General features: G+C 33.7%; 4 protein-coding genes across 4 annotated transcripts; 1 reads left to right on the top strand and 3 right to left on the bottom strand.

Moving 5' to 3' along the window:
• The first annotated feature begins 328 nt into the window (after positions 1 to 328).
• LOC129875933 (pentatricopeptide repeat-containing protein At5g65560-like) lies at positions 329 to 5,019 on the top strand. Its single transcript, XM_055951179.1, has 2 exons — positions 329 to 3,444; positions 4,933 to 5,019. The coding sequence occupies exon 1, from the start codon at positions 487 to 489 to the stop codon at positions 3,232 to 3,234; it is 2,748 nt and encodes a 915-aa protein (XP_055807154.1). The 5' UTR covers positions 329 to 486; the 3' UTR covers positions 3,235 to 3,444; positions 4,933 to 5,019.
• Positions 5,020 to 7,874: 2,855 nt separating this feature from the next.
• LOC129875934 (syntaxin-121-like) lies at positions 7,875 to 10,035 on the bottom strand. The gene is made up of 2 exons (XM_055951180.1): positions 9,334 to 10,035; positions 7,875 to 8,597 (listed from the first exon to the last, which is right to left on the bottom strand). The coding sequence occupies exons 1-2, from the start codon at positions 9,819 to 9,821 to the stop codon at positions 8,177 to 8,179; spliced, it is 909 nt and encodes a 302-aa protein (XP_055807155.1). The 5' UTR covers positions 9,822 to 10,035; the 3' UTR covers positions 7,875 to 8,176.
• A 788-nt stretch (positions 10,036 to 10,823) lies between these two features.
• Positions 10,824 to 16,333, bottom strand: LOC129877844 (nuclear transcription factor Y subunit A-2-like). The gene is made up of 5 exons (XM_055953380.1): positions 16,270 to 16,333; positions 15,572 to 15,663; positions 12,539 to 12,654; positions 11,807 to 11,944; positions 10,824 to 11,520 (listed from the first exon to the last, which is right to left on the bottom strand). Exons 2-5 carry the CDS (start codon positions 15,579 to 15,581, stop codon positions 11,194 to 11,196), a joined length of 591 nt encoding a protein of 196 aa, XP_055809355.1. The 5' UTR covers positions 15,582 to 15,663; positions 16,270 to 16,333; the 3' UTR covers positions 10,824 to 11,193.
• A 4,155-nt stretch (positions 16,334 to 20,488) lies between these two features.
• Positions 20,489 to 26,015, bottom strand: LOC129877780 (replication protein A 32 kDa subunit B). Its single transcript, XM_055953314.1, has 10 exons — positions 25,836 to 26,015; positions 25,446 to 25,556; positions 25,258 to 25,355; positions 24,948 to 24,989; positions 24,782 to 24,859; positions 23,531 to 23,609; positions 23,348 to 23,440; positions 23,153 to 23,229; positions 20,934 to 21,002; positions 20,489 to 20,842 (listed from the first exon to the last, which is right to left on the bottom strand). Exons 1-10 carry the CDS (start codon positions 25,944 to 25,946, stop codon positions 20,758 to 20,760), a joined length of 843 nt encoding a protein of 280 aa, XP_055809289.1. The 5' UTR covers positions 25,947 to 26,015; the 3' UTR covers positions 20,489 to 20,757.
• Positions 26,016 to 26,789: the final 774 nt, after the last annotated feature.

Raw genomic sequence — 26,789 nt, 5'->3', positions numbered from 1 at the left:
TCATAGTTATAAATAAGAGGTGGTTTAGTTGGTGGAATAAAAATAATAATATTTGAATATTTCATATAATTATTTTATGCAACATCTTGATAATAAATATTATTTAGTTCAAAATTATTATATTCTATCATTTTAATATAAATAATAAAATAAATTATCCTATATAAAAAAATAAAAACATCTCATAAAATATTTTATCTATTACATCTCATCAACCAAATGATCCATTCTAAGTGTGGTTAATTTTAGACGTTTTGGCCAAATTTTAAATATGGTCCTAAAAATGGTTATTTGTGTTATATTTCTTTCATTTTTGCAACGTCACCCCCTCTAATTTCAAACTACGATCTCCGAAGTCCGCCTCTGTCACTCAGCAAGAGAAAAAGTATCGGCGCAACAAAATCGCCGCTGCGTTTAGCTCCATGAATCCCCAAATTTGATCTCTTCTTTCTTCTTCTTCATTCTTGGAATCGATTTTCCAAGACAATGATACAATGGACGGCTTTGCCTACTCCATTTTCATTCCGCTCAGGTCAGTCAATTTCTCTGTTCTTCTCCTTAATCAAATCTCTCTCATTTTCCATCTCTTCTTCTTCTTTTTCTTCTTTTTCACCCATTTTAACACCAGAAGAATCAGAACCCATCTCCATTGACCCCCTTTCTTCCCAGTTACTCAATCTTCTTTCACAACCAAATTGGCAAAAGCACCCTTCACTCAAGAATCTAATTCCTTCAATTTCCCCTTCTCATCTTTCTTCTTTTCTCTCACAAAACCCAAATCTTAACCCCCATATCGCTTGTTCCTTCTTTGATTATCTCTCCCGTATCCCTTCTTTCAAACCCAGTGTACAATCTTATGCACCCCTTTTGCGTATTTTGATTTCCAATAAGCTTTTTAAGGTCGCTGAAAGAACGAGACTTTCTATGATTAAATCATGTGGGACAACTGAGGATGTCGTTTTTGTGATGGGTTTTGTGCGGGAGATGAATAAATGTGATGATGGGTTCAGGTTTAAGCTTAATGGATGGGGTTATAATACATTGTTGATGTCATTATCGCGGTTCGGTATGGTTGATGATATGAAATGTGTGTATGATGAGATGTTGAATGATATGATTAAGCCTGATATTTATACTTTTAATACAATGATTAATGGTTATTGTAAATTGGGTAATGTTGTTGAGGCTGAGGTTTATTTAAGTAAGATCTTGCAAGCTGGTTTGAGTCCTGATACACACACGTACACATCGTTTATATTGGGGCATTGTAGGAAAAAAGATGTAGATAGTGCTTTTAAGATTTTTAGGGAAATGCAAAAAAAGGGTTGTCGAAGAAATGTCGTTTCGTACAACAATTTGATTCATGGTTTGTGTGAAACGAGGAGGATTGATGAAGCGATGAAACTGTTTTTGGAAATGGGAGATGATGACTGTTCTCCTAATGTACGGACATATACGATTCTCATAGATGCATTGTGTCGATTGGATAGGAGGGCAGAAGCATTGAGTTTGTTTGATGAGATGAGGGAGAAAGGTTGTGAGCCCAATGTTTATACTTACTCTGTTCTCATTGATGGTTTGTGTAAAGACTCCAAGCTTGACGAAGCAAGAGTGTTACTAAATGTTATGTCAGAAAGGGGGCTAGTTCCGAGTGTGGTGACATACAATGCTTTGATTGATGGATACTGTAAGAAAGGTTTGGTTGATGTTGCATTAAGTATTTTTGACACAATGGAATCGAAAAGTTGTATCCCAAATGTACGTACATACAATGAATTGATTTCTGGATTTTGTAGGGCGAAAAAAGTGCATAAGGCAATGTCACTACTTGATAAGATGCTTGAGCGCAAACTGTCTCCTAGTAATGTCACTTTTAACTTGTTAGTTCATGGACAGTGTAAAGTGGGTGAAATAGATAGTGCATTTAGGTTGCTTATATTGATGGAGGAGAATGGTTTGTCTCCTGATGAGTGGACTTATGGTACTCTAGTTGATGGCTTATGTGAAAGAGGTAGAGTTGAAGAAGCTAAAACCATTTTTTGTTCTCTGAAAGAGAAGGGTATAAAGGTTAATGTAGCAATGTACACTGCTCTAATTGATGGACATTGCAAAGCTGAAAAATTTGATTTTGCCTTCACATTGTTTGAGAAAATGATTGAGGAAGGTTGCTCCCCAAATGCATGTACTTATAATGTGCTGATTAACGGGTTGTGTAAACAGGGTAAGCAGCTAGAAGCAGCCCAATTACTTGAAAGGATGCCAGAAAATGGTGTTGAACCTACAATTGAGTCCTACAGTATCTTGATTGAGCAATTACTAAAAGAATGTGCCTTTGACCACGCGGACAGAGTTTTTAGTTTAATGGTTTCTAGGGGACACAAGCCTGATGTATGCATTTACACTTCCTTTCTAGTTGCATATCACAATGAAGGGAAATTGAAAGAAGCAGAAGATGTGATGGCTGAAATGGAAAAGGCAGGAATTAGGCCAGATTTGATGGCCTATACAGTAATTATTGATGGTTATGGTCGTGCAGGATTATTAAATCGAGCCTTTGATATGCTAAAATGTATGTTTGATTCTGGATGTGAACCTTCTCATTACACCTATTCCATTTTACTTAAACATTTGTCCCAAGGAGGACTTGATCCTAAAACAGAGGCTAGTTTCATTAATATTGCTGATGTGTGGAAAGTAGTGAAATATGAAACTTTGCTTAAACTCTTTGATAAAATGGAGGAACACGGATGTCCTCCAAACACAAATGTTTTTAGTTCGCTTGCTATTGGTCTCTGTAGAGAAGGACGTCTTGTTGAGGCTTCGAGGTTACTTGATCATATGCAGTGTTGCGAAATGTCTTCTTGTGAAGATATGTACACCTCAATGGTAGATTGTTGTTGCAAGTTGAGAATGTATGAGGATGCAACAAGATTTCTTGACACTATGCTTACACAAGGTTTTTTACCACGCTTAGAGTCGTACAAGCTCCTTATTTGTGGGTTGTATGATGATGGAAACAATGATAAAGCTAAGGCAGCCTTCTTTCGACTTCTTGATTGTGGGTACAATAATGATGAAGTAGTTTGGAAACTTCTAATTGATGGCTTACTTAAGAGGGGACTTGTAGATAGATGTTCTGAGTTGTTGGATATTATGGAGAAAAATGGTTCTCGACTTAGTTCTCAGACATATACATTGCTGCTAGAGGGACTTGATAGAACAGACAACAAATGAAGTATCAAGTACCTGCTATTTGTGATTCTATTGAATATGTTTGTTCAGTCAAAGATGTACACAACTAGATCTTCATGTGCACCTTAGTACCCTGTTGCCTGAATAAAGATTTCTCATTTGCATTCTTTTGGGCTGTTCTTTTAAGGGGAATTTGCCTTCCATGAGATCAGTTTGGAGTCCCCATATGGTATATGCAGCTACTTCTGACAGGTAACAGGCAAGTTTCCGTTGCTTTCTTAAACTTTTTCTTCCACTCCGCCGTCTATTTTCATCTCTAGCATGTTCTTTATGCTTTTTTTTAGTGGAAGGTGGATAAAATTGTGAGAGAATTATGTCTCATTTGCTGGTTCTAAAATATGTTCTATTGGATTCCATTTCAAAATGCTGTGAACTATTTATGCTTTTGTCGTTTTATTGCTCAGTTTGAAGAAATATGGTAGGTGTTTGGTTTTGGTGAATCATCTGTTTAGGCTAGCGGTTGTGAGCTGCTACTCTGTGACAGTCACAAAGGTTTTTCAATAACAAGCTAGTTTTGTCCTCCCTAAAACAATTTTTTTCAAAGCAAATTGTAACGTAAAAGACATCTTGTTCATCAGAGATGGAGTCAAGTACTCAAGTTCCGTTCGTCAATTCTTTTAACATAAGTACTCTTAAGCAAGATGCTATGCTTCTTAAGACTCTGCTAATTCACATTGTTAACTATGCATTTGTGATTCCTTTTAGTTCCTACAACTCCAAAGATGGTTTTACACTGAAAGTTAACTATGCATTTGTGATTCCTTCTATGCTAACTATGCATTTGTGATTCCTTCTATCTCTTGATTACAGAAGTCAATTCACTTTGTGAAGAGGTTGGTGGAGCAGTATAGGGAGAGGAATAGGGACTTGCATGTGGTGTTCATAGACCTAGAAAAAGCATATGAAAGTGAGGTTGAAATGGTTCGGACATGTGAAGAGGAGATGTGCGGATGCTTCGGTAAGAGAGGGGTAGAGGTAGGGCTAAAAAGTATTGGGGTGAGTCGATGAGGTGATTAGGAAGAACATAACATAACTTCAGCTCACCGAGGACATGACCTTAATAGGAGAGTGGATGTCGAGAATTAGGGTATAAGGTTAGAGGTAGTCAGACGTATTGCTTTCCCATTTCCGGAGTATTTGTTTTGTTCTTGTTTTGTTGTATACTTTGATTTTTATTACTATTTGTTGTTTCTTTAGGCTCGATTATTGTATTATCTTGTTGTGGATTCTGCTTGTTGCTATTGCTTTCTTTTACATTTTTCTTTGAGCTAAGGGTCTATCAGAAACAACCTCTATACCTTCTTAGGGTAGGCATAAGGTCTGCGTTACACTCCACCCTCCGCACCCTTCTCAGACCCTGCTTGTGCAATTATACTGAGTTTGTTGTTGTTGCTTCCATCTCTCGATCCCTTCACCATGATGTTGTCTTGTTATTTAAGGTGTCTTTTCTCATTTATATTTCTTGATGTTGATCCATGTGACTGTTTTTAAAGTTTTGTTTCATGCAAGTGAACTGATATGCATTTCTCTTATTTTTCTCTTCATTCCCCTCTATATTTTCTCTCCTATCCCTTAGGGTTAATCTTTATTTTTTTTTCTTCATATTCCAAGAAAAGAAACAATTAGACTAGAGATATTTTCTTCTCCTTATCCATCCTCACATTTTCTTCATCTATGCAGATAGTGCCACCACTTGATGTGCTAGCATTGTTGGCATATTAGTTAGACAGCCATGTCCATTTCTGGATCATATTGGAATAAGAAAAGGTAGCAGTTCATTTGTGATTTACAAATTTACTGGTCGATTTTTGATTGTCTTAGTTGTTTATATTCTGTTTGCACTACCTTCTTATGGAATGCTAAATAATTATTCTGTTTTCAATACTTGACCTCTGCATTTAGTCTACGTGAGTTCTCTTTTACGTTCTTTTTGATGATCAGTTATTTAATTTTTGAGGGTAAGATATTCTTCACTAGCATAGCTAACTATGGTGATACTACCTATGCTCCTGTTTTGACATTTTATCAATGCTTTAAACTGAACTTTGCTTTCTTTTTAATTCTTTAAACTGAACTTTCCTTTCTTTTTAAATTGTCTAATTTTTAATTTTATTATAAATGTCCCTCTGTTGTCTATGGACACTATAAGTTATCTTCTCCAGGCCTTTAATTTATTTATCAGAAAAGATTGTGGACGTCTGTGCAGCAAGGGTCGAAGCAAACTTTTCCTACATTACTTAACCGGAGGAGGGTCTTCATGATTGAAGGTGAAATTATGAATGATGAACTGGATTTAAGAATCTTGGTCATTGCTATGAAGGTGGATTTTGAGGAGATTCTACCAAGCAGAACCTATCAGATGATAGAAAGCATGTAGTCGCAACTGTTAGCCTTCCTTCAATGACAGGAACTGCTGTAACTCTTCTATCCCGAGCAGCTTACTTAGCCAGATCAGTAAAGCAAAATGTTATATTGCTGGTTCCATGGCTATGTAAATCTGACCAAGAGCTAATTTTTCCAAACTATCTTTCATTTAATTCTCCTGAAGTTCAGGAGCTATATATATGCAATTGGCTCGAGGAGTGAATTGGTTTCAAGGCTGACTTCAGGATTTCATTTTACCCTGGGAAGGTAGACCCTGATTAACAGCTAAATAAATTTTAATATGACGCGAAGATGTTGAGATGAATGTGATTATTGACGAGTATTTTTGCCCTTCTAGTTCTCCAAAGAAAGGCGGAGTCTAATACCAGCTGGAGACACTTCTCAGTTTAGCCCATCAAGGGATGCTGATGTTGCAATTTTACAGGAGCCAGAACATCTCAATTACCACCCTGGCAAATGTTGGAGTGATAAATTTAAATATCATGTTGTTTGGCATCGTCCACACAAACCATTTGGAATATATCAAGAGGGAAATGAACGGGGCTCTTCAAGCTTTAGTGTGAAACACATTTACAACTCGGTAACGAGAGCATACTGAGACAAGGTATGTTTAGTTTATGGACTCAATTCTCATCTGAAGAAGGAGAAAGAGGGAAACTGTGGTTCACGTGCATTAAGCATTGGAAGATGCTTTAACTGCATCTTAGAGCACCCTGTCCTCTTATAAATTTTAATAATAAAATTCCTTGGCTGCTATTTCATGTTTTTCTAATTGAGATGCCAATATCGCTGTTTAGGTACAGGATTTACCCAAGTCTTTGTTCTGCATGTTTATGGCGTTAGTCCAAAATTTCTGAAAATAGGAGAAAAAGCAGCTGTGGATAGACAAAGCGACCAGCAAGCTTTCTCTTCTTAGGCAAAATGGTCCAGGCGAAGGGATATTGGGAGTTGGTAGATCTCTTAAGCAAAGCACAAGACTGACTTTGATGGCTTTAATTTGGAGGTATATGGTAATATGGAAGACGCTCATGAAGTGCAGAGTACAGCAAAAATATTGAATATTGATGTCAGCATCATGAAAGTAGAGATGACACATATGATTATCTTCATTGGTAAGAATCCTTATGTAGAACTTTTTATTAATAAAGAATGTAGAGGGTGTTACGCATAATAGGGGCATTATTTACTGTTAATGCATCACTGACTAAGATGGTAAAGATTATTCGTATGATCAGCAATGTTAACGGCCTGAAAGGTAATTGAGCACATTCCTACCCGAGTTATGTGATGTAGAGTATGAGACAGATATACACCCGGGGGATTTCAATTTTACTTGGGTACAAATGTTCTTATTCATTTAAAGGGTAAATGCCTCATGAATCACTTGTATAAAGTCTTAAAACTTTTTCTCCTCGACATCTTCTACAAATACTGAATACAATTTTTTTTCTTGGGATTTTTATCGATATGGTACTTCCAATTGCTAAATCTTAAGCTTTTTTGATCAACGATGTTGAGTGCAGACCCTTTGCCGCCTTTTGTTTAATGCTAGTTGTGTTCCCCATTTTCGTGTCCCCTGTTGATTCTTTACATAATGCACAAAAGCCCTCCACCCCACCAAAAAGTAAAGAACCCATGGTGCCTTCTTGTGCCAATTCAGCTTTTTAATGTACATAGTTTTGCTTGCAGTGCTCTGTACTGCCATGACCGAGCTCTTGCAATGGGGAAATTTGGACTACCCATCGGATGAATTTTTCCAGGTATTCCCAAACCTGCTTGACTTAAACAACGCCTGAAGACTTTGTAGCAAAATTTAAAGAGGTAATGTCCAGTGAGCCTCAACCTCTCACTCACGATGAACCATACAAGCTTTCATGGAAGCTGCTACACAGAGGTTCATGGAATATTCTGACCTCGATAAGGTTTGGACTAGTGAAACAAGACTGGACAGGAGACGTTGGAAGGGTCCTGGATTAATCTAGTAATGCTAGGCTGGTAACGCTGCAAATATAAGAAGACAACTCACGTGTGCTGGCTAATTAAATTTCATTGATGTATGCTAAATGTCTTGTTCAGTTGTTCTATTATCAAACTTTTCTCAAGGTTATAATAAGCTTTTTAACAGTATAATATGACATGTTCTGTGAAGTCTAGTACAAAAATTGCAGGCTTTAATCTTCATTGTGGCATGCCACATGCATTTATGAAATTTGAAAAGTTCCAAAAAAGAAACAAAGTATCACCAACAAAAGATTAGATTTAAACCCAAATGTGTATAAACAAGCAAATAGCACAAAACATAGGGTAAAAAAATATAAATTAAACAGTCTCCCTCAGCTCCATTTCTACTTGAGCAATAATTTAATTACAAAGAGAACTCCAAACATTAGAAAAATGCAAATAAGAAAGATAATCCAATGCACGAAGCATCTCGTGTTGATGCAGGGCTTAAGAAAGGCGACACCTTTAAGAGGATATTTATGTAGATTGACTACCCTGATGTAAGTATCATGACTAATACCCAACATTTGAGTAATTCTCACTTCTTCCATGGTTGAATGGAAAGAACCACTACCAAGATGATAATCAGCAAAATAATAATGGCAAAACAAGTCCATTTTCTGGAATTTTTCTGGTGCTTTCTTGCCACCTCAAGCTGCTGAGCACCACCTCTCACAAATGAATTGGCTCTATTGACTTGACTTTCAATGTCATCTAGCTGAGCTCCTTGACTTTCCACTAAAACAGCCATGTCCAAGAAAACTTGGTGCAATTCTTTCAGATTTCTCTCTAATTCCTTTACAGCTTCATGCCTTTCTTGAATCTCCATAACTGTGTCCATTACTTGTCCTCTTCCTTGCTCCTGTATTGCTTTCTGTAAAAATGTCTCACTTTGGCCAGTAGATATCAGATTATCCAATGTACTTTCATCTGGATTTTCTCCGGTCACCGTGTAGTACCTATTGATTTAAATTCTTAGAGTGAAGTCATGATTTCGAGCCTCATCCACATTCATTTTAAAAAGAATCAGAGCCACATGACACATGAAAGGATCAAAAGTATGTTCTCTCTAATAATTTCAGCTTTCAGATGAGATAACCACATACATCAACCTAAACAGAATAGGTAAAGATCTTGATTTCCAATTTCATGGCCATTCATTATCAAACTTAGGTCATAAAAAAATCATACCTCTGTTTAATTTTTGGTCTAATATTAATCATGTCCTTTAGAAAAATCAGACATTTTCCCTTAATTCATAATGGAGCTTCAACGTGAAGGTTATTTTAAACTATAGTCTAAAGCTAAGGACCTTTATTCTCGAAGAATTTGAACAAGTAGATTCTACTTGTTTCACCAGGAGCTCCATTAATCAATAAGGAACAAATACGAAACAATTTATTAACAACAAGAAAATGAATGAATCAAAAGTCAAACAAAAGGCAAAATTGCTCAATTTCAGAAGATAATAGAGTATACGCAAACTTTAACCTACTTTAACCTACGGTAGAGGTATAGGCACTTTTTCCGATAATTTTTTTTTTTTTTTTGTGTGTGTGTGTGTGGGGGGGGGGGGGGGGTGTTTAAGGGAAGGGGATTGTAAGTGAAAGCTGAGGTAGCTAAACCAACTGAAGATTTCTCGAGAAACAACAGATAGTAATATAGATGCAAGATTTAAACTTTATTCAACAATACCTTCTCTGAACAGTTTCTCTATACTCAGATGCCATTCTTTGCCTTAATTCATTGAACTGATTCATAGATTCTTGAAGTTTTTTCCTCAAGCCATTAACAACAGAGGTTCTTGTTCTATCTGATGAACTTCCAGGTCCACAACCAGGAACAGCTCGATTAGCAGCATTAGATCGATCTAATGCTTCTAATCGAACTTTGATGAATTTGGCCTTTTTCAAAGCTATGGAAACATCATTATCCATTTTGGTTCTGAGATCTTTGACATTTTTAGCATTGTGCAGAGTTTTGCTCTGTTCATGAGAATTGTGGAGTTGGGAATGAAGCTTTTCGAGTTCTTTAAGCTCGTCTTTAATGGTTTCTACATCTTCGAAGAATTTGTCAAGATTGACACCACCAGTTTGTCTCATTTGTATTCCAGGTGATTCTTGATTTGGGGATTGTTCTTCATTTCTGAAACGAGAAAAGGATCCTGAGAATAAATCATTCATACTTGAATTCTTGAGCAAAAAGGATTTCAAGATTTTGATTAGAATTTTGGTTGAGATGGGTTTTGAAGGGGGTAAAGTGGAGTTAGGGGTGCGGGGTTGAAATTAACTAGTTCTGGAATGGCAGGCTGGAGAGAAGACTCGTCAAAATGGTTGTCTGCTTCAACAACTACGGTGACAAGTTGGAAGGAAAAATAAGTTTTTAAAAAGTCAATTAATAGTAATGTATTAGTCTTCACTATTTAATGTATTATAAATATATAGAGACTTTAGGAGTAGTGAATACTCGTTCATTCTTAATTAGATGATGTTATATAAACAATTAAATAAAGTGAAGGGTGTTTTTGTAAACAAACAACATATTCTTAAAATTTATGCAATGCATATTATTTTAAATATAACAAACCAAACACTAGTAAGAAATAATCTCAGCATAATTTATCCAATCATAACTAATCCCAACATAACTTATGCTAATCATAATTAATTCCATCATAACTTATTTTCAAACCAAACAACTACTAAAGGTTATGGTAGGATAATGAGTACTCCTCTATCCTTAACCACATATTTCAAATTTAAATCTTGAATAAATAATTAGTTTTGACAAGAAGCACTCTACCTTCTAAATTGAACTTTTTGATATGATTTCGAATTAATTAGACCTTAAAAGTGAATATCATATATGAAGATAAAAATCCAAAATAAAGAGAGCAAGGAAAGGGTCAAAAGTCTCGTTAAGATTGACTGGGTCCAAGTCTAACAGGGGCGGGCTTTATACGTCAAAGAATTTTGAGTACCAAAGAATGTTCTCATATGAGAGGCTGTTTTGGCTTACATATTAATCATGGAGAAATTATAATACTAGAATTGTTTTAAGTATCAAATAAATATGAAAAATTATTATTATAGAATAATAATTTGTAATGAGGAACTTATTGTGCAATTATAAGCTCTATGAAAAAATTAGTACATTGCACATATTTTACAAACTTATGTCCAATATACTTTAATCATAAACACTTCATTTCCATCTTAGTACAAGTCCAGTCTCAAACACACCAAATACTAAATCATACTTTTGTACAAGCCAACATTTACACAACATCACAAACTCGATAATTTGAACCTTGATGAACTTATTTACATATAGGATATACGTCCTACTATAATAAAAAGTGCATTAAGGTTTTAGCGCTTCATAACATCCATGTGGCTACCTGGATAGCTACATGGAATGATATGTAGAAGCAACCTTAATGTGGATAGCCAAGGATGATTTGCCTATTCTAGCAACCAAATCGCGTAGGAACTAGGAACCAGAGTCTATAGACCTCCAATTTGGTTGTAGGAAGGATGCAAAGTCATCAAATTCTCAGGTTTTAGCAGCAGCTATCTGCTGCTGCGGACCCCACTCACTGGCTATGAGAATCTCATGGCCAGTATTTATTATATCAAGAAAAGCCTCAACAGAGGACATATTGTTAGCTATTTCCTTTGTTGAGTTAAAATTGAATACATCAGACTGTAGAACTTCAGAATTTTGTGATCCAGTGGTATGGCATTTCGTGTTGCTAGTCTTGGTTGTACCTTTTGCATCATCGTTGATACTTCCATTCATCTTCCTCGTGTTCAAGAAGCGGCCCCCACCTCCCCTAGGTCGGCGCTTGGCATGAAGATGGCGCGAGAGGTGCAAGAATGGCTGTAACCATTAAACCAATACAAAAAATTAAGCAACCAAAGCGAGAACAAGAAAGGAAATTTAGGTACGAGAAAGAAAAAAAAGCTAGCTGGAAGTAATCTCTTCGTCTCAATGAAATGCATTTTAGTTATTACATCCTTTTTTCCCCTCTTATAGTAACAAGTATCCAAATTTATTCACTTATAGGGATAAAGAGACATTGCTAACATGAAAACGCCAGTCGTTAGCATAGTAGCTGCATGAATCAAAGTCATCCGTAACTATTTAGTCAAAAGCAGAACTTTACCTTGCGCGGTTTAAGTAATTTCTTCTCCATTTCCTTTGCGCGGAGTTTTCTACGCCTAAGTATCCCATGATATTGCTTGGCATTGACAAATATTGGGCTTTCATCAGAGGTCAAATTCAATGGTAGCATAATCCGGCCCTTCAAAGTTTTGAGATATAACGTCCATCATGAGTATATATATTACTTTGTGTATCATTTTAGTTAAAAAAAGAATCTTAGATAAGATGTATAGAACAATTTCTCACAAAAAGAGATGATTAAAAGAGTTTAAATTTGATCTATATACAATATGTAATTTTTCATAACAAGTCTCATATGTGCTATATCCACTTAAAATAAATATTTGATTAAGAAAACATTCTATGATTTCTTGTTTAAGAAAAGAGTGAAGGATCAAAAAACATACTTAAAATATCTCGATTTTTCGAGCTTTATATCTGAACTACCAGCCGTGTGAGTTTCCTACATGAACTATCGCTATTTATCAAAATACACCCCAACTATCAATTGTTCCCGTTTCCTACCTGAACGGTGGTAATATTTCAGGCAGGTAAAGGGAACAGATGATAGTTGAAGTGTGTTTTTATAAATAGTTAGTAATAGTTTAGATAGGAAACTCGCACACATGATATTTCAGGTATGAAACTTAAAAAATCGAGATACTTTAGATGTGATAATATAAAAAGGTTTTTTACACCAACAATGTATATAATATAACCCTGAAAACTTTACCAGTGGCTGGCCAAAACCTAGCTCAAAGTGTCCTTGATAGTCCATATTATATGATTGCATACAAACAGAAAGCTTTTCTGGTTTGTACGAAGATTTTGAATCACCTGATTGAGAGTCTGCATAAATAAATATTAATAAGAGTTTAATATATGGAAGTGCCATACAAAAGCATAACTTAGCTTCACTTGGTTAATTGCTTGTGATCTTCAACAATTCTCTAGGAAAAGGTTTGAGTTTGAACTTATTTTAATGAGAATGACAACACAAGTTGAGCCTTAAGTTACTGTCAATAAAATTCCCACCACCACCAACAATTTCATATGTTTTTTTCTCTAAAAGTCTCAAACCAATAAAAGTAGCCCTGCACCTTATATATAGTATGTGTTTCTTTTCAGCTATTAATGTGGGATTCTATTCGTTCATCTAACAGTTTCCCTTAGAATTAAATTTCACATGGACCATTCCCAAGCCCTCGAACTAATAAATTCCACATGACTCATCATTTCATTGCTTATCTGAACCCACATTATTAGTTCGAGTATTTATGACCATTGAATCTAGCTTTTCTTGTGTGCACGTGTCTCCAAACTATCGATAAAGATAGCAAACCAAAACCTCACACAATTATTTTACCATATTTATACTCGTCTTGGCGAATCATAGGCTTTGATATCAGTTATTGGATTTAAACAGTCCAAAGATACAAAATGCTGCAGAAGTTTTCCTTTCATACCAAAGCCATGAAATGAACATAACCATGCAGATCTTTACCATACAAAATCAAAAGACTGCAAATACTATAATTGAGTTTCAAGTTCTAAACACTGAAGATGTCTACACAATAAGATCACTTATGAAGTAATTATATATAAATTTCTATATATAATAAAATCTTAATTAGTAATTCAAGTAAAATGTACTTCCCCCTTTCAATTTATTTAGCCTATTTTATTTAAGTACATGAGTTTAAAAAAATAAAGAAGATTTTTGAATCTTGTGGTCTTGAATTAAAGATATGTCAAATGATTAAGATATTGTCTCAATAACTAAACACTGAATGATTAACTGTTTGTTTTTCAACATCTGAACATACACAATTTATTTATATGTACATAATAAAAATACAATTCAAATAAAAATTAATAACATAAAATTATTATTTGATTGGAAAAAACAAAGTACTTATGCTTGCTAGTGATGGTGGAGATAGTTTGTAGTGGTGGTGGTGATAATAATAGTTGTTGTTAGTGGTTAGTAATGATGGTGGTGATAGTTGTGACGGTGAAGGTAATTGGTGTTGTGATGACTGTCATAATGGTGATAATTGGTAGTGGTGTTGGTGGTTGTAATGGTGAATTTGATTGATATTAGTAGTTGATGATATTGATGGTGGTGACTAAAGAATGTGTGGTGGTTGGTAATGTATTTGTGGTAGTTGTAATCGATGCTAGTTATAATGATGGAGTTTGTTAGTCGTATAGATTGACCACCGTGGTGGTAGTAGCTGATAGTAGTGGTAGAGGTAACGACGGTGGTGACCGAAGAATGTATAGTGATGGTTGGCGCACGGTGGTGCTAGTTGTGATGGCGGAGTTTGTTGGTAGTAGAAATTGATTGTAGTGATGATAGTGGCGGTGGAGGTGGCGGCGGCGACGCTTATAGAGATGGAGATGGTGGTGACAATTGATATAATTATAATGATGAAGGAGATAAGTGTGGTAGCGCCGACAGTAGTACGTGGTTAGCAATGGTGATAGTTGTGATGGCAGAGGTGGCTAATAGTAAACGACGGTAATAGTGGTTGACAATAGTGGTGGTGGTGGTTGTTGTGATGGAAGAGGTGGTTAGTGGTGGTGGATGGTGATCGTGGATAAAGTGATGGTGAATATTATCCACACAAGTGTTAGTAATCTGTATTGTAAAACGTTGAAACAATAACAATAATTTCTGAAAATAAAAGACAGAAACTGAAAATAAGAATAATATCTAAAAAATTATGTAAAAACAAAAATCGAGCCTACTGAATGCATAGTGTGTCTTTAAGAAAATTATCCCCCTCAACGTACCCGAGGTTTTTTGAAATCTTTCCTCCCAAGATAGAATGATTTACTCACCAAAAATAGCGGTACAACAAATTAAGGTGACTGCGAACCACTCGAAGGTAGTATATCACGCGGGTTATTGTTGGGTTTAATTGATAGGTTGAATGGGAAATGGAGGAAAAAAGAAGTAGAGGGAAAAATGAGTTGTTCACTCTTGCTTTATGAAATAAGCATTTGTTCCACATAGGTGGTGGAAAGAAAAGATCTTCAACTTAAAAGTAGAATCACTTCTTCATGTTGTTAAAGAGTCAAGAAAATGGTCTCCCTATATATTTGTATTTCAAAACGTATATGGCATCAAAGATTCATGTATCTATATCAAATGATACATGTTGCCTCTCTCGCTCGCCTCTCTCATCTCTCGCTCGTCTCTCTGGCCCTCTCGCTTGCCTTTCTCCTTATGTATTTGTATTTCAAAATGTATATGCTTTCAAAAATACATGTATCTAGTATTAAAAGATACTTAAAATCTGAAGGAGAGGTGTATCTGATATGAAATTATTAATTAGTGAGACAATATGTAATTTTTTCAATTTTTCCAAACTATAAAGTGAATTAATATTTATGTAATTGGATGGTTTTTCTTTATTTTATACACATTATGTGCCTAAGCCCAGGATGAAGCAACAACAACAGCACATTTTCCCTTTTCCAAAATTTTCTCCCAAAGTGTTTCCAGTAGGGAGACGAGATTAAAATTATAAATAAAAATTTATTTAATTACAAATCAAAAAACATATATTTTATATTATATCCAATATATTTCCTTTTTAGTCCAATAATGAACCAAATATCTACGAATAAAAAATATCCACTAAATAATTCCGTTATTATTTAATTTCAATACGTGTTATAACTCATAATTATTCCATATAAACCTAAACTTATTGGAAAAAAAAAAGAAGAGATAAATCCGTAAGAGAATAATTACCAGAGGACATAGGCTGCTCCGTAGATACGATTTGCAAAGCAATTAATAGCAACACCTTTAATTTCTTTGATATAATACTCTTAAACAAATTCCTGTAATTAAATATAACAAACAATAATTGGGCATCAAGTAAGGGAACAGTTTTTCACACTTAACTTCACCAACCAAATTATAAAAAAAAATAAAAAAATTAATTGAACTTCTTAAACAGTGGTTGAGCAACATAGAATGAAGAGTAGTCAGTTAAATGTCCTTTATTAGAAAATCATACCATATGTATACAAAATTGAATCTTTTAACTAAATTTCTGTCTTTCACTAGTCGCCACCACTACTCTTATACATCTAACTCTACATTATTATAGTAAGGAAAAACAAGATAAATTAGAGGGGGGGGGGGGGGGGGAAAGGAACATATTAATGAAATTCAAATAAAATTACCAGTCACCACATAAAAATACTAAGATCATTAATCACATATGGATCACACAAAGTTGGTACATATATATATATATATATAAAAAAATACTTAAAAACAAAATAACCAAGAGCTCTACTGTATCATGAACTAGAAATCCCAGAAAAATAGCTAAAAAAGAGAGTAATAAATCAGCTATATAAAATTTGTATATATTTTATTTTATTTTTGAAAAATAAATAAATAAGAGAAGTTAACTGAAGAAGAGAAGAGTGACATACACAGAAAGAGAAAAAGAGAGATTGAAAATAGGTAGATAGAAGTATCATATGAAATATAACCTAATTAAAGGCTTCATAAGAAGACAAAGAAAATGTTTTGTTTTTTTTACTAATAAATCTTTGTCCTTTGGTGTCTAGCCAAGTGTCATCAATCGTCTGTATGTGCACTTTGATCATGTTATTCATATGCTTTTTAGAATACCTATTTGATAGATGTATATTGTATATATTCATGTTATTTAGGTTCACGGTAGAGAGGTAGAGTCATCACAATTTTCGAGCAAAAAATTTAATAACAAAAATATTTTTGAGCTAAAAAATATAACATTACGACCTACAAACAATAAAATTAAACTATTTCATATGCTTTTAACAGTCTTACCTTTATGATGAACATTTTTTGATAATCTTAAGAAGTGGTAATCTTACTGCTATTAGTGGGTGTAAAGAGGATGGCAACTATAATCTTGTAGTATAAGTATTTTCGTTAATGTTTCGAGTTCGAATTATCAAAAAAAAAAAAGATTAGGAGTGTTCCCCTTTAAAGAATCTTACTGTTTATAAATGCCAAATATAATGCTGTGGGTGGGGGAAATGACTAGGGTTTTGGATAATTGATAATTGATAATTGAAGTGGTTCTTTTTTGATTTTTACACTTGGCATAGATCTCTAAATTTGGCCCCCACTCTTATAATTGGTTGGTGGAGTATTTAGTATCTCTAGATAACCACTATAAGATATTTTTGTTTTATAATATAAGATTTCGAGTTTGAATTTTGAAATGAAAAAATATGATTATAGAAAGCATTTCATTTTTGATGAATCCTATTTATTAGGCATATTTTTGATTATACGATCAATAGATTTCAAATAGGAGATGCCTAGGAAAAAATTGTTATGTTTTTTCTCCTTTTTTTTAGGGTTTAGGGGTATGCGATGTTATAGAAATTTTTTAAAAATAATAATTAATAATTAAAAAAAGTGGGTGAAAATGTGGAGGGAAGGGGTATGTGGTGATGTAGGAAATTTAGAAAAAAAATTAAAATTATAAAAAAAAAGGGGTAAAAATACCTCCAAACTAAAGATGAAGAGGAAGAGAGGCTGACGTGGCTGACCATGTGGATATTTCTTTTCATGTGGCACTGCCACATCAACTTTAACGGTCAACTGTTAAGTAGAGGAGTATTTGTGGTCTCTTTTGATAACGGCGAGGATATATTTGATCAAAAATAGTCGAATGGTATATTTGAGCTATTTCGAATAGTTCAAGGGTAATTTTGATCCTTTTCCATTTATTTATTGATAATTGTGATGTTTAGACTAGTTTGTGTGCACCTCCCGTCAGCAGCAAGTATCAGATAATGAAAGTAGTCACCTAGTGTTTTTATTTTTACTGAGATTTAAACTTGAAACTTCATGATTCTCAATCCACATTGGGTCATATCTTTATGTTTTTCTCTATGTTTTGTTGTTGAAAACTTCTAAATCAAATTACACTTTTATTTAGGTTAAAAGCATGAATTGTATGCCAAGAATGAATCCAAATTCGTTTGATCATTACCAAAACTAAAAAAAAAATTATAAATTAACTTTCACCCAATAAAAGGTAAAAAGAACCAAAGGAGTAACTTCAAAGAACTGCAAAAATGGTTCATATCTTTAGATAATTATTGCAAAAATGGTAAAAAGTTGTCTTAAATGGAACTCATCATACTTTGCCAAATTCATCATTAATTTCCATATCAATAATGTTCATTGTTTTACATCATTAAATTAAAATAATGTAATACAACAACAAACCATAACTATTTATAAAGAACTTAATTTGATGATATATTAATAAAATAGTAAAAAAACCTATTCCAACAAGTTAAAATTAACAAAAGAGGTGTCAAATCTAATAAAAGAAGATCAACAACCTTTTAAGATTTCAAAGACACATTATTAAAAATAGGATTAAAATACTATATACTATCGTGTAAAATTTTCATTTATAATTATATTTTAAAGGACATAATTATTATTTAAATACTTTTCGCCATCAACACCTAAATTTCAATTCTTAAAAGGTATTGTAATCAACTTCATGAAAATGACCTTTGCTAAGACTAGAGAAACCTTATTTGGTAAATTCCTTTGGATACCCTTTTTGGTAAATAAATATACTCATTGGATACATGTAAAAAAAAAGATTCTCTAAATAATAGTACAAACTCAAAGGTAGGTACACGTGTTACTCCTTAATTAGTGAAAAAGAATTTCAACATTTAATACTAGAATTTATGTTATTTATATATTTACACGTGGAATGAATAAAATTGTTTCATTATTAATTAGAAGTTTTTTATTTGAAACTTGTAATATGAAAAAAAACTCTTGTTGGTGAGTGTTTTCTACCTAAATGAGTCGTACATAATCTGAATTTAAATTAATTAAAACTCTAATAAAAATATCAAATATTATTTAAACCCTCCCCCCCCTCCAAAAAAAAGTATGTTCTCTGAAATATGAATTGAAAAATAATTTTTTCGCATTCAATGCTTATATCAAATGAAAACATACATATAAAACAAGTGTCTTATAAGTATTTTTTTTCAGTAAGTAATTTCCTACTTTCTTGATGATTTGAGGAGAAAAGTGAGTTAAATGAGTAATCTTCTAGATAAATTTTGGTGGATGATATATTGAAGATTTGTTTGGAAGCCATAAGATAGCTCCAAGTGGAATATACTTATTAGTGAATAGTGACACATAAAAAAGTTGTATGATAACTTTTATTGCAATCTTCATAAGATTTACCTTTTGGGATAGAATGATTGAGAATTTATTTATATTTAATTAAAAATTTTAAATTTGTGCTTTTAAAAATAATAAAAAAATTCTATTGAAATTGTTATTTTAAAAAGTAACCACTGCAATTAACCTCAATATAAATATTAAATATCTAATAAAAAAAGTTAGAGAGCTCCTTCTATTGGACTTGTCTGAATATATGATAAGAACTTTTAGTAAACCAACTTTTTGGAAAAAGGACAAGCCAACTTTGGATTTATCTGTATTTTATATATGCTATTTTTAAAAGACTTGTTGAAATCTATTTGAAAAGGACCAACAATAACAATAACAAATTCAGTATAATCCCACAATGTAAAGTTTGGAGAGAGTATGCAGATTTAATTCTTATCTTAAAAGGTAGAACGACTGTTTTCGAAAGACCCTCTTCGACTTCAAGAGCTCTTTGAAAAGGAAATGAGAAAAAAATATGAAGAGCTTACCGTGTTTTGCCCCTTTACCCTTTGTCTGCATTCCCAGAAATGTCATTCGTATCTGCTACGCCTGCTCCTTTCTAAGAATGGTTTTATCCCACTCTATAAAGATAATGAGAAATTTGAAGTTTGTTTATTAAAAAAATATAAATTTTAGATGAACGTTTTTATCAAAATATTATCAAAAAGTATGGAATATTTGATAGAAATTTATTCTAAAAATAATTTAGACAAATATTAAAAGAGTCTGACAAGGGGACAGGAGTGTAGGGTGATCATTGGGATAGGGGCTATGGGGTTGGTGTATGTTGGAGGGTAAATATTAAATAATTATTGTGAAATGTCACTACTTATGAAATTTATTTTTCTTGCTTTTACTAAGAAAGACATTATCATAAATTTGTTTTTCTATAGAAAATGTTCTCTAAAAATAAATATTTTTTTAACACACCCTACATGTCCTTCAAGTCAATTTTGAGGATTAGAAAATCAAGATTGCCACCGTCCACCGAAATGTATTGGTGTTATGGTCTTAACTAAGTGAACTTTGTTTAAATAAATAATGATATATACCTACAATCATTATCTTTCCAACCCAAATGAATTAATACCAGAATCTTTCAGTGAAGGAGGAACCAACTAGTAAGTGGAGGTTAATACCTTATTATATTCCTCATCATAGTACAAACCAAGATTTAAATTACTAATTTATCACATTAGGTAGGTCATTTTTTTTTTTAATTACAGCAAGGTTTTGATATATTAGTAAACCTCATTGTGAAGCTTTGTCTATTAAAAACATCTCTATGACTCTTATCTTCACAATGTAAAGGTAGGATCACGTTCTCACCACGCTTCTCAAACCCCAACTTGTGAAATTACAGTGTGTGGGTAGTTGTATAGTGAATCTTTAAACTTCATGAATAAACATACTAATAGAATTAGCTCAACCTTATCAACATCATTTCAAGTGAGATTAGGTTGGACCAAATCCAGGAAAATCAAAAGATAAGGCCATACATAGTCCACAGGCTAAAATTATAATTTATCCTTCAAGGTAAGAGATGAGGTAAAAGTTGCAACTGTCAAATGCTACCAAACATAGTTCACAAAAGACTCTTTGAGGGAAAAAACAACAATCTATCCTAGAAAAAAACCCAGCAAATATACATGGAAAAGGACACATAAAGTTGCTTATCAATTTCATCTCCCACATCAACATCAACCGTTTCCAGTAGACTTGTAGTGAAACTCATCTATTGTGGTATAAATTAGGCCTTCTGATTCGAGAGATTCAAGAGCTTCTCTGTCATACAGAAACAACAAGGAATAAGGAAAATAAGCAAGAGCAGAAATGATCAAATCATGAAAGAGAACGAGAGGGGAGAGAGAGGTACAAGATCTTCTCTGAAGGGACTTGTAGCTGTTGGACAAGCTCATTGCGATGAACCCCCTTTTCACGTGCACTGAAATAGAAATAATAGAGATTACTAGAACAGCAACATCATTCAAGGAGCTTGGTAGTCATATTCTCAATCAATTACAAGCAAATAAAATACACAGTATCAAAACTATGATACTTGGATACTCCAATTTTTTTGTCACACCCGTGTCAGATCCTTTGACAATATAGGTTTTGGAGGATCCAGCAGTAAAGTTTAAAATCCAAGCAACATAGATAAAAAAAATAAAAAATAAAAATTAAGTCAGTTGCGGGAAAGTTTGATGTTTGGTTCTGGAAAAACTATTTTGAATATTAATCTTTAAAAAGAAAAGTTTTATTTAGGAAACAAGGTGGATTTGTCCTTGATCCAAGTGGAAGATCTTCCTCGCCATTCTCATCCCAGGATCATAAAACCGAGGTGAAAAGAGTAAAAATGAAACCAACTTTTCAGAACCAAATAATTGCTTCACAAAACCAGATCCAACGTGTTAGATACAATGTAAGAACCATGTTGCACTACTTTGCCTATCAGTTTACATATTAAAGCAATAGAAGTATTAATCGGATCACCAAGACCCCAAATTATATCCAATTGTTAATGCCACATTGAGACAGGAATAACTGTGGACTACCAAGAACAGCAAGCATCTCTGCAAGCTCCTACACACAGGCAGGAGGAAATGTTCCTCAAGCAACCCAAATTTAGTCTCTTGATGGAATTTCCCATTTATACTACAATGAAATACATAAAGGCATGCTCATGCCTGAGTTTAGCTAAACAAAACGTGAGAATATTTAGATCTTTTCAATGAATTTCTAATGGAGATCATTATCATATTGCTAAAATATTCCCAAAGTTATCCCATCTACAAAGTTCCTATGTGGTGTTAGCAGTAAGAAAGCCATCCTCTAGTTTTCTTTTGATAGAGTGTAGCCATTACAAATTTGACCAAAAGTTTTCATGATACATCCCAAAGTCAAAAACTCAATTATCTTCCTTTCCCCTCTTCCGCTATTCTAGAGCAACAGCCCAAAACCTCATGTTTTACCTCTTTTTTTATAGCCGAGAAACCCCTGAGGGCAAGTGGCAACTAGTTTGAACTCGGTGGATAATGGGCCTGCTCTCTACCCTTCTCCATATAATACAAGTTTTTGTCTGTGCCAGGTTTGGACCAGTGATGTAATTCACACATCATGCGTTGTGCTTTTACCACTAAGTTGATAAGATTAGTTGGTAGCATGGGTTTCATAGTTTCTACTGAAATACATCTAGTTCTATGGAGCGCGCAATTGGATAAAATAGACATTTCATACTGTTGAATAAGGTCCTAAAAACTTGAATCAACCTGAGAGGAAAGGACCTAAATAAACTATCCACTTGTCCTGCCTGGATGTGCTTAAAGCTACATACTTTTTTGTTGTATCCGGAAAACCATCTATCTAACATTTGTTAACCAAAACACACAATTGAAATTGAAAGCAGAAAGTTCACTAGGTGTTCTTATCCTATTTGATTATTGAAAAGTTAGTCCACTGGATGGTCATAACTGGCTTGCATCCTTCCTGGCTTTGTGTTAACTCTGACCAAAATTATTACACCTTTGCGGCTTTGCCCCAATGGTGGAAGAGATGATCACAATATCTACCACAAGAAAGCCGCTCCCTTCTCCAAAGGCAATCCTCTAGAATTTCCGGTTGTTTCATAGATTGATGAACCGCTGTTCTATAAACAGGAAGATGAGGAGATAAGGAGCAAAGGATATTCAAAATTCAAAGTGGATTTGATGTGCGAAAAGGGCGTCATGACCCACTACCTACGGATCTATTCTATTATCCGTACATCCCATTCTTTTCTTTAAGCTATTTTTGTTAGGCATTGCATTCCACCTTAAAGGAGAAGTACCCGAACTGGAAAGAACCTGTTCAGCATTTTGTCCTCAATTCTTCTCTAAAGCAAGTGAATGATTATACCAAGGAATAACACTCCTATAATTTTATTTCTATGTCATGTGACAGAACAAGATTATCCGACAAAATCAGCAGCCATAAAAAAAAGCATTCGACATGTAATAATAAGTGTTCATTTATACTGATGTGATTTTAATGGTATTTGCACTAGAAAGTGCAAGCACTGCCCAGTGAGCGAAAGTGTTGGAGATTCAAATGACTTACAGGCACGATGGTTGTTGCAAGTAGTCCAAGACCATTTTATCTACACCTCTGATCCCGTCCATGCTGAATCCAGGAAACTGAAACATAAAAGATAAATATAAAATCTCCGACTACAAAGGAAATGTGAAAAATCTGAAAATGCACATAAAAATAACTACACAAATTAAAAGAAAGAGAAAATGTAATTTGAGATACTGGATTTGACGCTGAAGCTTGGTATCCCTTTAAAGGAGTGTTAAAAGTTGAGCTAGGTACTTGAGCTGACGGAAAGAAACTATCATGTTGCTTCTGGAGTGGCAAAGGAAATGCAACTTCAATCAGAATCTTATGTACAACATATTGTTTAACTTAACATATGCGATGCAGCTTGTTAAATACCCGTAGACTAATGTTGTAGCTATGAACATAAATGACTTCTGCAAAGTGGTTTGCAATCTCATTGTAGTCATCCACAGGCCTAAAAACCACAGAAATAAGAAATTAGGATCTCTACAACCCACTCGTTAAAGCTGATACAAACAGAAAAGGGGCAGGGGGCATCCTCCTCTAACCTCCCCAAAGACATAGTACAACAACATACCTAGTATAATCGCACATTCCCAGAGATATAGTATGCGTAGAAATAACAACTCTCATGAAATATTTGCATGCTTCCTTCCCTTGCCATTCATACAGTAATATAAAAGGATAGGTGTATGGTTCAATCTGTAAAGATGCTTTTTCGTTTTATTTCACCAGAATTTTTTCTTGCAAACTATCTTTCCGTATCAAGTTGGAGTTTACAGGATGTTCATTGGTTAAGAAGAAATATTTTAAAACATGGTTAATGAAAATAATGATCACCAATTATACATGGCAATATAGTTAACAAATTTGGTTTACCCAGTTATCGATTCAACAAAATTAAGGGATCTATCAGATAATGCAAAACCGCGCATTAGTAACAAGTTTACACACCAATTTTGTTCAACTGTTCTCCTTGTGCCTGTTCATAAAAGGAGGCATGGAACAGGTATAATTGCCTCATTTTGACAAACAACTATCATGTCATTTCCCGTGCTTCTTAGAAAAAACCAGTTGTACACACTCCCACCACCTTCTATCTGATGAACTTCCTCTAAACCTTACATCCCCCAAAAGAAAAGGAAAAAGAATTTATGCCAATTAAGGAATTATAAAAACAGCAATATACATGTATAGTCAACACTTGAAAAGGACAGAGATCCTAGATACTTTACGAAGAAATTAACTAATAAAGGCATGCAAGGATTAACTAGGGGAACGAGGGAAAGTAACTTACTAAGACCATACGAGGATCTTGAAAATATTAAAATCAACATTAATATAAGTTTCATGCTTTTGCAGTGTCTCAAGTAAAGCTAAGTTAGTAACTTTGTGCTGAAACAATGTTGTGCAATGCATTCCGTATACGAATGCTGGATAGATTACAAACTATGTATTAAAAACCTTTTCTTTGAGAAAAACCTAAAGCCCCATGGAAATAGCTTTTTTCAAGCCAGAGGCAACCACTTCACTAGCGGAGAAGTTTAGTAACTTGTGCATATACTCACCAACATCAATATACTGAAGCAAACAAAATAAGCAATTCAGACACCCATACTAAAATACCTGACTGAGTAAGCCATCAACTGCTTTTTACCGTGAAAGCCTTTCAAGTGTCCATGGACTCGAACATACATGCCATTTCTATATAACAAAGAACCCAAAAATATGATAAAACATGATATTAAGATATATTAGATGAAAAAATAACAATATTGAGAAGAAAAATTACGTCACTGCTTCCATTTCCTTGGTATCAACAGCTTCATTTACCCTGTGTAGTATGCATCAACCAAATTTATAATAAAATTTTAAAAAACACAAAGTCAATTGTGTCGAACATAGTAGAACTGAGTAGATTGTGGTTTTAGTGTTTTACACAATTATAGCAATTCTAAATCCTTTACCAACAAGAGATGCACTACAATGTACTTGTGGTCTATGATGACAAAATGAGATTGACACCAAATCCATCAGTCAATTAGAATCTTACCAAAATAAGAGATAGATTAAAAAGAGCAAAAAAGGAAACTGACTATTACCATCGAAAACAATCAAGGCGCCCTGTTCCATCATCCACCACAAATGATACATCTGTAACCCTTTCCACTTTGTTGCATAAAATACCCACCAGTTTTACCTACGAGCACGTCAGATTCTAAATCATACATATCTTGTACAGTATAAACTTTCAACGAAATAGCAAAAGCCATGAGTATAAAAGACTTACATTATTCACGTCAACACCATCAATGAGAAAATTTGTCTTATCATCACTTGATTGAAAGGCTTCACTAATTTGCTTGACGGTTAATGGAATCAAAGTCTGTGAATCACGATTCTGTGAATAGAGAAAGAAAAAAAACAATTAGAAAATGTTATCACCCTTGCATTTCAAAGTCAAAACCAAATAAACAAATTGAATACGAAGAAGTAAAATACTAGATAAAAAAGGGCTAAAAAACCTAAAATCCAAAAGAAAAAACTTCGGTTGATAAATTTACTAAATTAGTTTTATATTCTCTGTTCTATCAGTTCCAGCAGGGAGGCATAGATATTTCTGAAGAATAATACCATAACGAATTGTTCACAATTAATATGCTCAGGAAGTAGAACATACCTTAGCCGGAGAGAAAGAATGATCGCTGGCGGTTTGAGTGGCCTGCGACGGCATGAAACCGCCGCCGGAAAACGCCGCGTTGCCGTCGAATTGGTTGTTCCCACCGTACATCTCTCTGTCTCTGAGTGTCACTCTACTGGGTTCCCGCCTCTTTAACTCTTCCTTCTCCAGGAATCTTTTCGCGCTTAGCACTTGTAATATAGGAAAATTACGATTTGGCCCTTCAGCACCAAAACAAACAATTTTATTTTTAAATATATAATTTGTTAAAAGTACTTTTAAGATAAAGTTATTTTTTAGAAAATTTAAAAAATAACTCCCGCTAGTCCCAAAAGCACTTATTTTCTTTTTAAAACTTAGAGTCCATTTGGATGGGAACCAACTTATAAGCCTTTTTTAAGTTATTATGGTGTTTGCCTAATGCTAACTTTAAACCATAAAGTTCTTAAAGTCAGCCAAAAATGAAAAGTTAGGATTCCTAACTTTTTTTTTCTAAGTGCTTAAAGTCATTTTCTTTGACCATGGAAATTATTTTTATATTCCTTATATTTTAATTAAATTTTCAAACTACCCTTTTTATTCTTTTAACCCTAAAATTCATATTATTTTCCTCATTTCTTCGGCATAAGCACTTTTATCCAAACACTCAACTGCTTATTTATAAAAATAACTTTCAGCACTTCGTACATAAAAGTTTTTTTAAGCTCATCCAAACGGGCTCTTAATCAAACACCTAATTTTTCTAAAATAAACACTTTTTGAAAAGAAAAAAATAAATATTATTCGCTACCTTTTTAAAAAATAACAAAATATTTTTTAAAAAATGTTATTATTTTATAAACTTTTTCGGATATTGTCTAATAATAATAAATAACTTTAAAATATAATATAAAAAAAGTAGATACATGTTAATGAAAGAAAACCTTAGAACTCTTACCAAATATTTTTTTCCTC

Source organism: Solanum dulcamara, chromosome 12, assembly GCF_947179165.1.
Source record: "Solanum dulcamara chromosome 12, daSolDulc1.2, whole genome shotgun sequence".
NCBI lineage: Eukaryota > Viridiplantae > Streptophyta > Magnoliopsida > Solanales > Solanaceae > Solanum > Solanum dulcamara.
Note: the sequence above shows the minus strand (reverse complement) of the source record. Positions and strands in the feature narration are given on the sequence as shown.

Coding starts and splice junctions, on each gene's coding strand:
- LOC129875933 (XM_055951179.1), top strand. CDS start 487: ATGATACAATGGACGGCTTTGCCTACTCCATTTTCATTCCGCTCAGGT.
- LOC129875934 (XM_055951180.1), bottom strand. CDS start 9,821: ATGAATGATTTATTCTCAGGATCCTTTTCTCGTTTCAGAAATGAAGAA. Junction 8,598..9,333: donor AGAGAAACTGTTCAGAGAAG/GTATTGTTGAAT, acceptor TTAAATCAATAG/GTACTACACGGTGACCGGAG.
- LOC129877844 (XM_055953380.1), bottom strand. Junction 11,945..12,538: donor TAGGTTTTGGCCAGCCACTG/GTAAAGTTTTCA, acceptor AAAACTTTGAAG/GGCCGGATTATGCTACCATT. Junction 11,521..11,806: donor AATTACTTAAACCGCGCAAG/GTAAAGTTCTGC, acceptor TAATGGTTACAG/CCATTCTTGCACCTCTCGCG.
- LOC129877780 (XM_055953314.1), bottom strand. CDS start 25,946: ATGTACGGTGGGAACAACCAATTCGACGGCAACGCGGCGTTTTCCGGC. Junction 21,003..23,152: donor TTGCAACAACCATCGTGCCT/GTAAGTCATTTG, acceptor TTTCTATTTCAG/TGCACGTGAAAAGGGGGTTC. Junction 20,843..20,933: donor GTCCCTTCAGAGAAGATCTT/GTACCTCTCTCT, acceptor TCTGTATGACAG/AGAAGCTCTTGAATCTCTCG.